Source organism: Arabidopsis lyrata (genome assembly GCF_000004255.2).
Source record: "Arabidopsis lyrata subsp. lyrata unplaced genomic scaffold ARALYscaffold_8, whole genome shotgun sequence".
Lineage (NCBI taxonomy): Eukaryota > Viridiplantae > Streptophyta > Magnoliopsida > Brassicales > Brassicaceae > Arabidopsis > Arabidopsis lyrata.
Window position 1 is genome coordinate 6,673,083 of NW_003302548.1, and position 11,775 is coordinate 6,684,857.

At 35.5% G+C, this 11,775-nt stretch overlaps 1 protein-coding gene and 1 long non-coding RNA gene across 2 annotated transcripts; both read left to right on the plus strand.

Annotated features, from left to right (window-relative positions):
- Positions 1-561: 561 nt before the first annotated feature.
- LOC110231067 lies at positions 562-2,302 on the plus strand. The gene is made up of 4 exons (XR_002334154.1): positions 562-882; positions 980-1,039; positions 1,140-1,332; positions 1,933-2,302. It is a non-coding gene; the product is annotated as an uncharacterized LOC110231067 (long non-coding RNA).
- Positions 2,303-9,489: 7,187 nt separating this feature from the next.
- LOC110230335 lies at positions 9,490-11,775 on the plus strand. The gene is made up of 3 exons (XM_021032917.1): positions 9,490-10,218; positions 10,477-11,457; positions 11,532-11,775. The coding sequence occupies exons 1-3, from the start codon at positions 9,490-9,492 to the stop codon at positions 11,616-11,618; spliced, it is 1,797 nt and encodes a 598-aa protein (XP_020888576.1). The 3' UTR covers positions 11,619-11,775.

Consider the following 11,775-nt stretch of genomic DNA (forward strand, 5'->3'; position numbering starts at 1 on the left):
TTATATATATATATATATATATATATACGCTTCCAACACGTACCCGTTTCCTAATTTTTTTCAAAAACTCGCTTCTACGCTTCCAAACGCTTCCGCTTCCACGTACCCGCTTCCGATTCCATGCAGCTTAGATTAGTTATGCTTAATATATTAGGTTAAGATTTTTGGAAATGATTTTTTATGGTAATATCTTTGATTTAATTTTGAAAATCTAAATAATTAATGTCAATGGCATTTGATCGTAAATAAGTTGGAACTCCAGGATTTATTTCATAAATGTCTCCAAATATATATATATATATATATATATATATATAGATTATATATAATTACAATTAGCTAGGTAAACTATATGTTAAAGTTTTTTTAAAAAAATTATAATTTCAAATGTAATTTTTTTTTAATGTTTCTGTTATTTAAAAGTATTTTTTTTTTTAGTTTTTTTAACTAAATATATTTTTGTTATATTTAATTATAAATTATGTTATTAATCAATCATAGATATTGCCTAAACTATTTGAGCCCTTTCATTGGGCCTTAACAAATTAACGGGCCCAGCCCATCTTCCTCCTTTTGCCCAAAACGAACGAACCCTAGTCTTCTGCAGTCCTCTTCGGTCGTCTCCGTCTCTCCACCGTTCTTCACCAACCCTAGTCTTCGTCGGTCTTCTTCTCCTTCTTCAATCTTCTTCTCCGACAAGACTCGCAACTGTTCTTCTCCTTCTTGGGTCTTCTTCTCCGACTCGCTAACATCTTCTTCTTTTTCTTCTTCTCTTTGAATCTTTTATCTTCTCAGTTTTATTTTTCACGCAATCGGAGGCTTGAGGATCTGAGGAGTGTGAGAGCAACATAATCTTTGAAGTCGGCGGAATCGTTATTGCATGTAATCCGACTATTCTCTCTCTTCTACCTTTCTTCCTTCTTCGTGTTCTTCTTCTTCCTAATCGATTTATCCTCTGTTTCTCTGGTTCATCTACTAGCTCTCTCACTGATTCATTTCTGACAATTTCATCGACTTCCATGCTTGTAAGGCATAAAAGGTAACGGGATTTGATAAAGTTTGTTCCTTTTTAAGATTTTCGTTGTTTATTTGTTCGAATCTGAAGTTGGTTTGTGTGTTTTTGCTGGTTATTGAAACAGGATTTGTTGAAGACGAATCCTGTTCTTGAGAGAGTTGAACTTGTCTCTCCTCCACATCTATCATCCGCAGAGGCTCAATCTCCATTCAGACTTTAAGAATTTTCATGGCAGACCCGAGACAAACAATGTCGCCAAAGTCATGTCAAACCCATCAAACTTTCGTTTTACCCCACCGCTATATCCTCAATTCACGGTATATCTCTGTCGTCCTTGTCTTCAAGATTGTAGTGGGTTCTTGAATGATATATTTCCTCTCTAGTAGGTTCTTGAATGATATAAGATTATTTTGATGAGATTATCCTTGAATGGCTTGTTTGTGTGTGTTGTGTTCTTGTAACCTTAGTAGAAGAGTTTCTCTCTTGGCTCTGTTTCTGTTAAACACATAATTTTAGATTCCTCTATCATGTACTATTCGAGAGTCCAAATGTTAACTTTGTTAAGGTTTGGTTAAGGGTCTGGTTTTGTTCCTAATTTCTTAAGGTTTGGTTATATTCTTGATGTCTACGGGTCTGGTCTTGTTCATAATTTCTTATGCGTTTGGTTCTGTTCCTGACTCATTTCTAAGAGTCTGGTCTTGTTTCTTAAGGATTTGCTATGTTCAGCTTCAAATTTTATTCCTTAATTCTTGTCTAATTCAAGTCTGTTTTTTTTCCAACATGTTTTAATCACTTTACTAGTTTCAGACTTCTTCAGTTCTTGTCCAATTCAAGTCTGTTTTTTTTTTTTTCAATTTTTAATCACTTTACTAGTTTCTGACTTCTTGAGTTCTTGCTTTTGTGGCACTTGATATTAGACTAAGGAGCCTAATATGATTCACTTCATGGAAGAAACTCATTTAAATAAGAAGACGCCCACAATTAGCGATTTGAAGACAAAACAGACGCCCACAATAAGAGGAAGTTAGAGCTGACAAATTCGCAACGCCAAGCTGAAGGAGATGACGAGGTTCAGTCTAACTCTTACACGGAAGAGGAGATTAACACTGTCATGCTGGAAGTAAGTTAAATTATGTTATAGTTTCCATTTTGTTTATGGTGTTCTTGTGTTCTCAAGAGTAGATGATTAGGTTTTAAATCTTTATATTAGAATGGATTGTACAATGAATTTTAATTTGTATGGAGTTTAATTTTATATTTAATTTTAAGTTTCTTTTGAATTTTAAATTTTATTTATTCATAAAACCAAAATTTGTAACAAATAAATATAAATAATTTTATTAAAATTGTCTTTAAAATTTCGAAGGATAATGGTAGGAATTTAGTAGGAGGTGTATCGTAGGAAACTGGTAAGATAATTTTGGTAGGTAATTAGTGAGAAATATTTCGTAGGAAAGTTGTAGGACTAATTAAATTTCCTACGAAAATTTGGTAGGTAATTAGTGAGAAATATTTCGTAGGAAAGTTGAGGGTTAATTAAATTTCCTACGAAAATTTGGAAGGAGAATGGTGAAATAGGCCCTACCAATTTCCTACGAAATTTCCTACGCGCTTTCCTACGAACCGGTTTCGTAGGAAATTTCTCACGAATTTCCTACCAAATTCTATTTCCTACGGGCGATTCCCTTCAAATATTTTTCGTAGGAAATTGGTAGGAAACGTCTGTTTCCTACTAATTTCTTACGATTTTGGCCGTAGGAAAACGCTGTATTTCTTGTAGTGATTGTTTATAATTAAAATTTGAATAGTAATATATGCAAAATTATTTTTGTTCTTTAAATTATATATGTATGATGCGATAATTCAATTTAATATGATTAAACAAAAATGAAAAATGAAAATGTGACTATAATGATTTATAATACTTAGTTATATTAATTTTTAATTAAATTTGATTGGTTATTAGATATAAATAATTAAAAGATGTCGCGCTCTGGAGCGTCCTCAACGTTCCAAACCACCCGGTGCCACGCTCGAAGCCTTCCTCAGCGCACCAAGAAGCACCGGTGGTGTGCCCATGCAGTTCCCAACCTGTTTTGATCCAAAAAGATGACACTCCAATTATTCCGAATTGAGAAAGCCCTAAACCGACTCTAGACGCCCTATAAATACTCATTCTTAAGACCCAGGGAAAAACTCTGGATGCCTCCAACAACAGAGCCTCATCCTTCGTCTCATATACTTCAAAAGCCACCTTTGAGAGATTTAAGATCTGATCACCTGATCATCATCCTTCATCGTTTTCTCGTAGTTTTTACATCTTTTCGGGGAAGATCTATTTTGTAACTCTTACGGAAGTACCTCTTAAACCCCTTTAATTTCTTGATTTCGTTTATTATGAGTACCGTTTCATCACACATACTTTCGTTTACTTTGATCATGCCTATGTAGTTTATTAGTGGGTTTAAGGGTGATTCAAAGGGGAATCCATGTTTGTCTAGTGTGAGTGGCGTTTTTAGGGTATTTTCTGTCTCTATTGTTATTTGTTCAAGCTTAATATAACGGTGTGAGAAAGTGTCATAAACTAGATCTAAATATTAGGAGAGTAGCCACATCAAAAGTGGAGTTTATAATACTGACCTAGACTTAAACTAACTGAGTTGATTCGTCGCCTGCCAATTGGTTGAGTCATGTTGCTTGGTGAACTTATCGAACTTGTCCAAAATATAGGATATCTACTTGCGACCGTGGCAAACGATAGTTAGGTCTTGGAGTTGTGGTAGATATAAAGCGATTTGTGCCACTGAAGTGGGCAAGTTGTAAAATCGTGATTCGTAGTTCAGAATACAGGCAGTGATAGATTTCCATTCCTTTTAATTTCCTGAATGAGCCTTACTAGTGAATCCCTTGTGAGATCTCTAACAGCCAACATTTTGTTTTATTTATTTATCTTGCTTATTTACTCGTTTATTTAAATTTCCTGCAACCCCCAAAACGACATTTAAATTTTTGTTCTAGTTATTTTATACTCTAATAAGATTCTTTTATGCAACAACACTCGGTGTGATTCGATCTTTAAATACTACATACGATTAGTTATGCACTTGCAACTTTCTTGTGGTCTTAAAGGTAAAATATTTGAAGTAAAAAAACCAGACACATCAACGAGCGACATCCGGCTGATTGAAAGGTACTTACGTTCCAACAAACAATCTCAAAGGCGCTATGAACGACATTCGACTAAATGAGCGATGGCTAAGGATCGACATACAGCCTTGAAGGCGCTATGAGAAACATTTGACAGACTAACAAGTACTTAAGGATCAACAAACAACTTTGGAGGTGTTATGAGCCACATTCAGCTGACTAAGAGATGCTTACGGGCTGATATGCATCCCTTGAGGCGCTATGGTAGACCTCAAGTTTACGGATAGGCGTTTTGGGTACTGATATACATATTAGGATATGGGGCTCCGAGGATTGCCATCAGACATTTTCGGGAGTGAGTGGTTAGGATGTTCAACCTAGTCTACAAAAATGGTTAGGATAACTTAGGACGACAAAAGGGTATCATCCTGAAGATTATTTAATGCTCTAGTCAGAAGGGACAACATGACTATAGAATGAATTGAAAAGATGGGATGACGAATTGGAGTTGAGAGTGAAAAGGAGAGTCCAAAGGTTCTTTCCCTAGAGTGCATATCTTGTAGAGAAAATGGGGTGGATGGAAGGGGAGGTCCTTCTAGGAAATGAAAGAACCAGATAGGAAGCATTATAGATAAAAAAATGATTCATCCCTGAATGTTGGGAAGAATTGAGTATTTATAGAGGTTACATGACTCTGGATATGTATATATCGGGTTGTAGAGCCTCGTAGGGTCGGGTCCTACTTAGCGTTATATAGGAGTAGATGGAAGGTGATTTCGGCTGGTTAAGTTCTCGACACGGTGCGAGTTCTTTAACACGTATAGTGTTCTCTGGTACGTTTGATGTAGACTAACTGAGAAGTACGACGAGTTTGTGAAAGACACGCAATCATCTAGGCGGGTCATCAGTCAATACATGAGTTTTCCTCTCCTAGAAGAATCGAGTGACCTCTTTTAAGTAGGCTTTGATGGAAAGTGTCGAGCATCTGTCGAATAGTGACTAGGAGTTTTCAGAGCTCATGAGTAACTTTTCGTAGGTAGTAGTTGTTGAAGAGTGAAGATTAGCTGTCGGAGCTAACGACTGACCTCCCATAAGTAATTGTTAGCATTGGTCTTCGAGAAGTAATTGCCGAAGAAGCATGATGAACATGCGAGATGCGTATTGTACTTCTAAATGGAGCTTCTCGTCATGTTGATTGTTGTCCAGAAGGGATCATGCTATGTCTAAGTTTCCTACCGTGATTCGTTAGTATTTGAAAGTTAAAATGAACCCCAACAGTGTATGTATTTGATTGAACTTGTGCATAAAATGAAATTTGAATAAATATTTTGGTTTACTAGGTAACCATTAAAAAAACAAGAAAAATTTACTCAGATGTTATAGAAAAGTATGTTTATTATTAGAATATCATATATCTTTTAAAAATTACAAATATGTTTTGAGCATTTGTGTAATTACAGTTAACACCCTTCATTAGTTTTTTTTTAATTAATAATTTTTAATTCGTTTTTAATTAAAAATAATAAATAAAAATTTGATTATCCATGTCATTAATCCACATCATCAATCTCACGCTCCTCAAACTCATTTTATTTCTCCTCTTCTCTTTTTTTGTATCCAAATCCAAGAAAAGCTTTTAGATCAAATAATCTGCAACTAACTTGGGTACAACATTGACAGAGATCTTCAAATTGCAGGATTGGTCTGGATCTTCCTAGACCTCACAACCACAACGTTTGCCATAGGGTCCCAAATCAAAAGCTTCGTAAGATCTACACGCAACCTCGCTCACGAAAAAAGTCATCAAAAATCAAAATCCAAATCAAAGAGATCTATGAAATTCTACATGATTCGTTACAGGTTTGAGTTGAAATCAAAAATAGCTACTCTTTTACTTTGATTTTATATGTCTCTCGTTTAATCTTCCTCTCAATCGATCTATTTGGAGATATTTCTACTTCTATCTATGTTTTGATTCATACGGTTTAGTCTTCCTCCTATGTATCCCTCAAACATATTTATACGTTTCTTAATTTGATTGTTGTTATTTGACCAATAAATTTCATATTGTCTTCTCCAAAAAATGTTGCTTTCCGATCTGTATTATAAATCAGCCGTAACGTGATGTAACTCAGCCGTAACGTGATGTAACTTAGCCGTAACGTGATGTAACTCAGCCGTAACATATAATTTACACAACCTTTCGTCTTCCCTGAATGATAACTCAGCCTTGACATGTAATTTACCGAACCTTTCGTCTTCCCTGAAGCATATAACTCAGGCGTAACATATAATTTACACACATCTTTCGTCTTCCCTGGAGAATATAACTCAGCCGTGACATGTAAATTTACCGAACCTTTCGTCTTCCCTTAAAAATATAACTCAGCCGTAATGTAATTTTACCAAACCTTTCGTCTTTCCTGGAACATATAACTCAGCCGTGACATGTAATTTTACCGAACCTTTCGTCTTTCCTTAAGCATATAACTCAGCCGTAATGTAATTTTACCGAACCTTTCGTCTTCCCTGGAATATATAACTCAGGTGTGACATGTAAATTGACCGAATCTTTCGTCTTCCCTTAAGCATATAACTCAGCCGTGACATGTAAATTTACCGCGAAACAATAAGAGACGCAACATTTTGTCTAACTTTATCATCGACCACCAACTTCACATGTTTTTCGTGCGTTGTTTTCGCATCTATCTGCCCAACTCTACACCCTCTTTCATCGGTGTTAAATACGTATTTGTGTTTCTATACCCACTTACCAGAAACAACAATTACCGGAACCGGATCAACCATATGGGGAGAAGGATGAAAGAAATTGAAGAAGAATGAGGAAGACGATGAGGAATTGGAAGTTCCGGTGGTGTGAAAAAATCAGGTGAAGAAGACGAATTGAAAAAATTTGGTCCTATTTTTTTGTCCTTCGATGATGATGACATGGAATGATGACATGAAATGTTGCATCCACGTCATTTTTTAATTGATGAAGTGGCAAGTAATCCACCAAACAAAAATGTAAATCAGCCTAATTAAACCAGCCATCAAACAAAACTTTAACTCAGTCGCAACATGAATACTATTACAGTAATTAAAAAACAAAAACACGGCAGCCAAATTCAGCCGTTTAATGTCGTAACTCAACCAAAAATCTTTAACTCAGCAGTAACGTTTGATAAGTCGGCCGTCATTGCATGTTATTCTAGTAATTAATCTTACGCTACTAAGTCAGCCGTAATGAGGCCAAGTTTTCCGTTAATCCAGCTCATTACGGCTGATTTATGACACTCGAACATAAATCAGCCGTAACATCATCCCATAAGTAAGCCGTCTTTGATAACTCAGCCAGCCGGAGAAAGTTAAGTCAGCCGTGTCGAAGCGATAACTCAGCCAAAAATTTGACAAATCAACCATCGGGTGAAAACTCAGCCGTAACTTAGGCTGGGTTATGCTCGAAAGTCAGCCATTTTCTCACAACTCAGACAGATTTCAGTAAGTCAGCCGTAACTCCAGGCTGGGTTATACTCGTAAGTCAGCCGTTTGCTCATAACTCGGCCATTTTTCTTAAATCAGCCGCAACATACCGTAACTCAGCCATCACTGCCGCTGTATCGCTTTACGGCTGAGTTCATTAATACACGTCAGCGATTTCTGACGTGACGACGCGGCTTTGCTGACGTGGCAATGACATTCTTTGTAATTACGTTTTTTCTGTAACGTTTAACAGGGGTATACTGGGTATAAAAAATATACCCGAAATATGATAGTAATAAAAAAAAGATCTGTATGTTTCTGGTCATTTCACATAATCTGTATAACATCTGAGTAACTTTCCCAAAGAACAAAAATGAAATGAATAAAAAGAACAATGTGGAATGCAGCAAACATTTTTTGAGGAATGAAAAGGAAAAGATGAGGAGAAAAAATATAATGTACCACTCTCATAAATGGTAACCAAATAATAATAATTTCTTAAAAGATATATTGAATAATTAATAAATAAAAAATCAATGAAAAACTATTAATATTAATTTTATATAACTAATTTATACTAGGACCGGACATGGACGTACGTCCGGGGTTATGATAACATAGTAATTTATGAGTTGAAAAATGCATGTCTTTAGGCTGTATATGTTTGTTTGAAAATCAAACTTCACATGACTATGCAAATGTGATTATATTGGAGAGATGATATTATTTTAAAATATGGTATGGTAAATTAAGGTAATATGTATTTAAAAGATGTATGTGTATAGTGTATGTATTTAAAAATAGTTGGAATCGAAAGGGAAAAAAAAGTAAGATGTATTATAGGTAATAGATAATAATAGATAATTATAAATTAATGTGATAATCCATCTAAAAATGTAGGGTTGACTTTGATACACTACCCCAACTATACCGTTTCTTCGGTATACACCCTAAACTTTTTGTCTCTTTTTTATACATCATAAATAATTTATTTCTCTATTAAAAATCACAAACTATACTTTCTCTTCTAATTGCAACATAGCGATTCTAAATTGTGATTAGATTTATCACAAACTATACTTTCTCTTCTAATTGCAACATAGCGATTCTAAATTGTGATTAGATTTACTAAACCGGTAATCGCGTTTAAAAAACCACGATTAGCTTAAGTGAACCCAAAACTACAATTTTTTTTTTTGCTGTAAAAAAAGGAGAACAAATGCCCCAAAAACCCATGATTTAAACCCATCTTCTTCTTCTACGTAACAAAAATCCCAAATCTTAGGGTTTCTCAACTTCATCACGAGAATAACTCGTTTCTCTTTTCCTATCAATTTCTCTGGTAAGGTCTTCTCTCTCTCTGGTTTCATAGCTTCTCTCTATCTTTTGTTTCATAGCTTCTCTCTTGCTGGTTTCGTAGGCTTAGTTTTTTTTTTTTCAGTTACGTAATCTACGGAAAAAAACATTGATGAGATACAACCCGACATTGATATGGAAGATGTTGATAACAATAGTAGTGAGGAAAACGAAGATGACAATAAAAAACAAAAAAAACAAAAAGGAAGGCAAGAAAAAGAAAAACGAGAGTAAAGCCGAAGATGAAGAGGATGGAATGGACCGGTTTGAGTTGGAAGTAGAAGATTCAGTAGGGAATTTCGTTGATGAGTTTTCTGTTGGCCGAAATGAAATTCCAGATAGTTCGGATGAAGAGGAAGATCCGATTGTTCTGCGAGATAGAAGAATCCGAAGGAGCAGAGTTGATAGATTATCTATAGGTCAATTGTTCTTCAATGGTGTTGAGTTTAAAGAGACTATAATTTAGTATGCTTTAAACACATGCAATAATGTGGTTCAAGGAAGATGGGAGAAGACAAAGCTTGAATTCAAGTGTGGTATTGTTGGTAAGTGTAAGTGGAGGGTGTATTGCTCTTATGATATATGAGCCGAGACAAATGTGGGGGGTAAATACGACATATAGAAAGCACAGTTGTACTCCGAATGGGAGATGCAAAATACTCAGAAGTCCTGTTAATGCAAGGCTTTTCATGGACAAGCTAAGAGTAAATCCTAAATTCATGCCTAAGGAAATTCAAAATCACATTAAAGATCACTGGAAGATAGTGAGTTCTAGGGGTCAATGCCAAAGCGCAAGGCTGCTAGCTCTGAAGTTACTTGAGAAGGAGTATGAAGAACAATTTACTCACATTCGCGGTTATGTGGAAGAGATTCTATCTACCAATCCGGGATCAACTGCCATTGTTGAAACTATCCCTAACTCTGCCGGTGAAGATGTTTTTAACCGCTTTTATGTGTGTTTTGAAATAATCTGCACACTTTGGAGGGGCTCTTGTCGACCAATCATCGGACTTGATGGTACGTTCTTGAAGACGGCAGTGAAAGGCGTGTTGTTGGCTGCAGTTGGTCATGATGCAAACAATCAAATTTATCCACTTGCTTGGGCTGTGGTACAATCTGAAACTGGGGATAACTGGCTATGGTTCCTCCAGCAACTCAAGGCTGATTTAAAACTTCAAGATGGAGAAGGATTTGTTTTGATCTCTGATAAATCGAAGGTATGTATCAACATTATGACTTCTCTATTTGTTGTGACTTTTCTTTCTACACGTATAATTGTAGTCATGGTTTTGCTCCTACTGTATATTCATAAGAAAAGTCAATGAGATAATGCATATGACGTTTATTCGTATTTGTAACTCCAATATTTTAATGATATTTAATATTCATTTTTTTTTGTATTTTTGCTAGTTTTTTTTCTCATTATCTTTGACAGTCCATGCCATTGTGATTAATAATTATTTTTCTATTTTCAGGGACTCATCAATTCTGTACAAAAAGAATTGCCTAAAGCTGAACATAGATTTTGTGTAAAACACATCATTGAGAACTTGAAGAACAAGCATCCAAAAAAAGATTTGATCAAACCATTGATATGGCAACTAGCTTGGAGCTACAACAAGACTGAGTTTAAAGAGAACCTCAACAAGGTGAAAGAGTATAGCATTGATGTCTACAATTTAGTGATGAAAAAGCAACCCGAGATGTGGTCAAGAGCTTTCTTTAAACTTGGAAGCAACTGTGAGGATGTTGATAACAACGCGAAGGAATCATTCAACTCATCAATTACGAAAGCAAGAGCTAAGGCAATGATTCCAATGCTGGACACAATTAGGAGGCAAGCTATGCATCGAATGGTGAAGAGGCATAACAAATCCAAGAATCATGAAGGAATGTTTACAGAGTATGTTGCCAAGATTCTCGCGAAAGAGAAGAAAGATGCAAGCAAGTGTGAAACAACTCCGGCAACTCATGGAGTTTATGAGGTTATGCTTTATGGGAATGATTATTCGGTGAACACGAAGAAAAGAACATGTACATGTGGTAAATGGCAAATCAATGGGATTCCATGTGAGCATGCCTATGGAGCAAAGATTGATTACGATATGAATGTTGAAAGTTATGTATCAGGATTTTTCAGCACTGATTTGTGGCGAGACAATTACGAGCAGTCCATACATAAAATGAGAGGGCCAAGATTCTGGATGACTTCTACGTATCGCTTGGTAACAGCACCACCAGAGCCTATACTACCTGGTAAGAAGAAAACAAATAGACAAAAGACATATCCAAGGATTAAAGGAAAACACGAGTCGGCGCAGAAAAAAACAATAAAAGAAACACTTGGAAGGAAAGGACGTATTGTACGTTGTTCGTCTTGCCGTGAAACTGGCCATAATGCAGCTGGGTGTAAGCAATATCCCAAGGAAAAGACGAAGAGACAAAGAACTACTGAGGTATGATCCAATTTTTCCTTCTATTACCTTTCTGGTTTATATAGTAATTCTTTGTATTTGTGTTTCTTTTTCAGGTTGTTTCATCATCGTCTCAAGTACCGGATACAATCTCTCTCACGCAACCATCACAAACAACCCCCGATTTGGTGATTTATGAGTGAAGTTTAAAAGTTCTATGAACGTGTACCTTTTAGTTTAGTTTTGCAAACATGAATGGTTTGTTTTAGAGTTTTTGTTTTGAAGTTTTTGTGATCTTGGTGATAGTTTTTATTTCTTGAAACAATGAGAATTCGTCAGCTATAAATTTAAATATTAGAT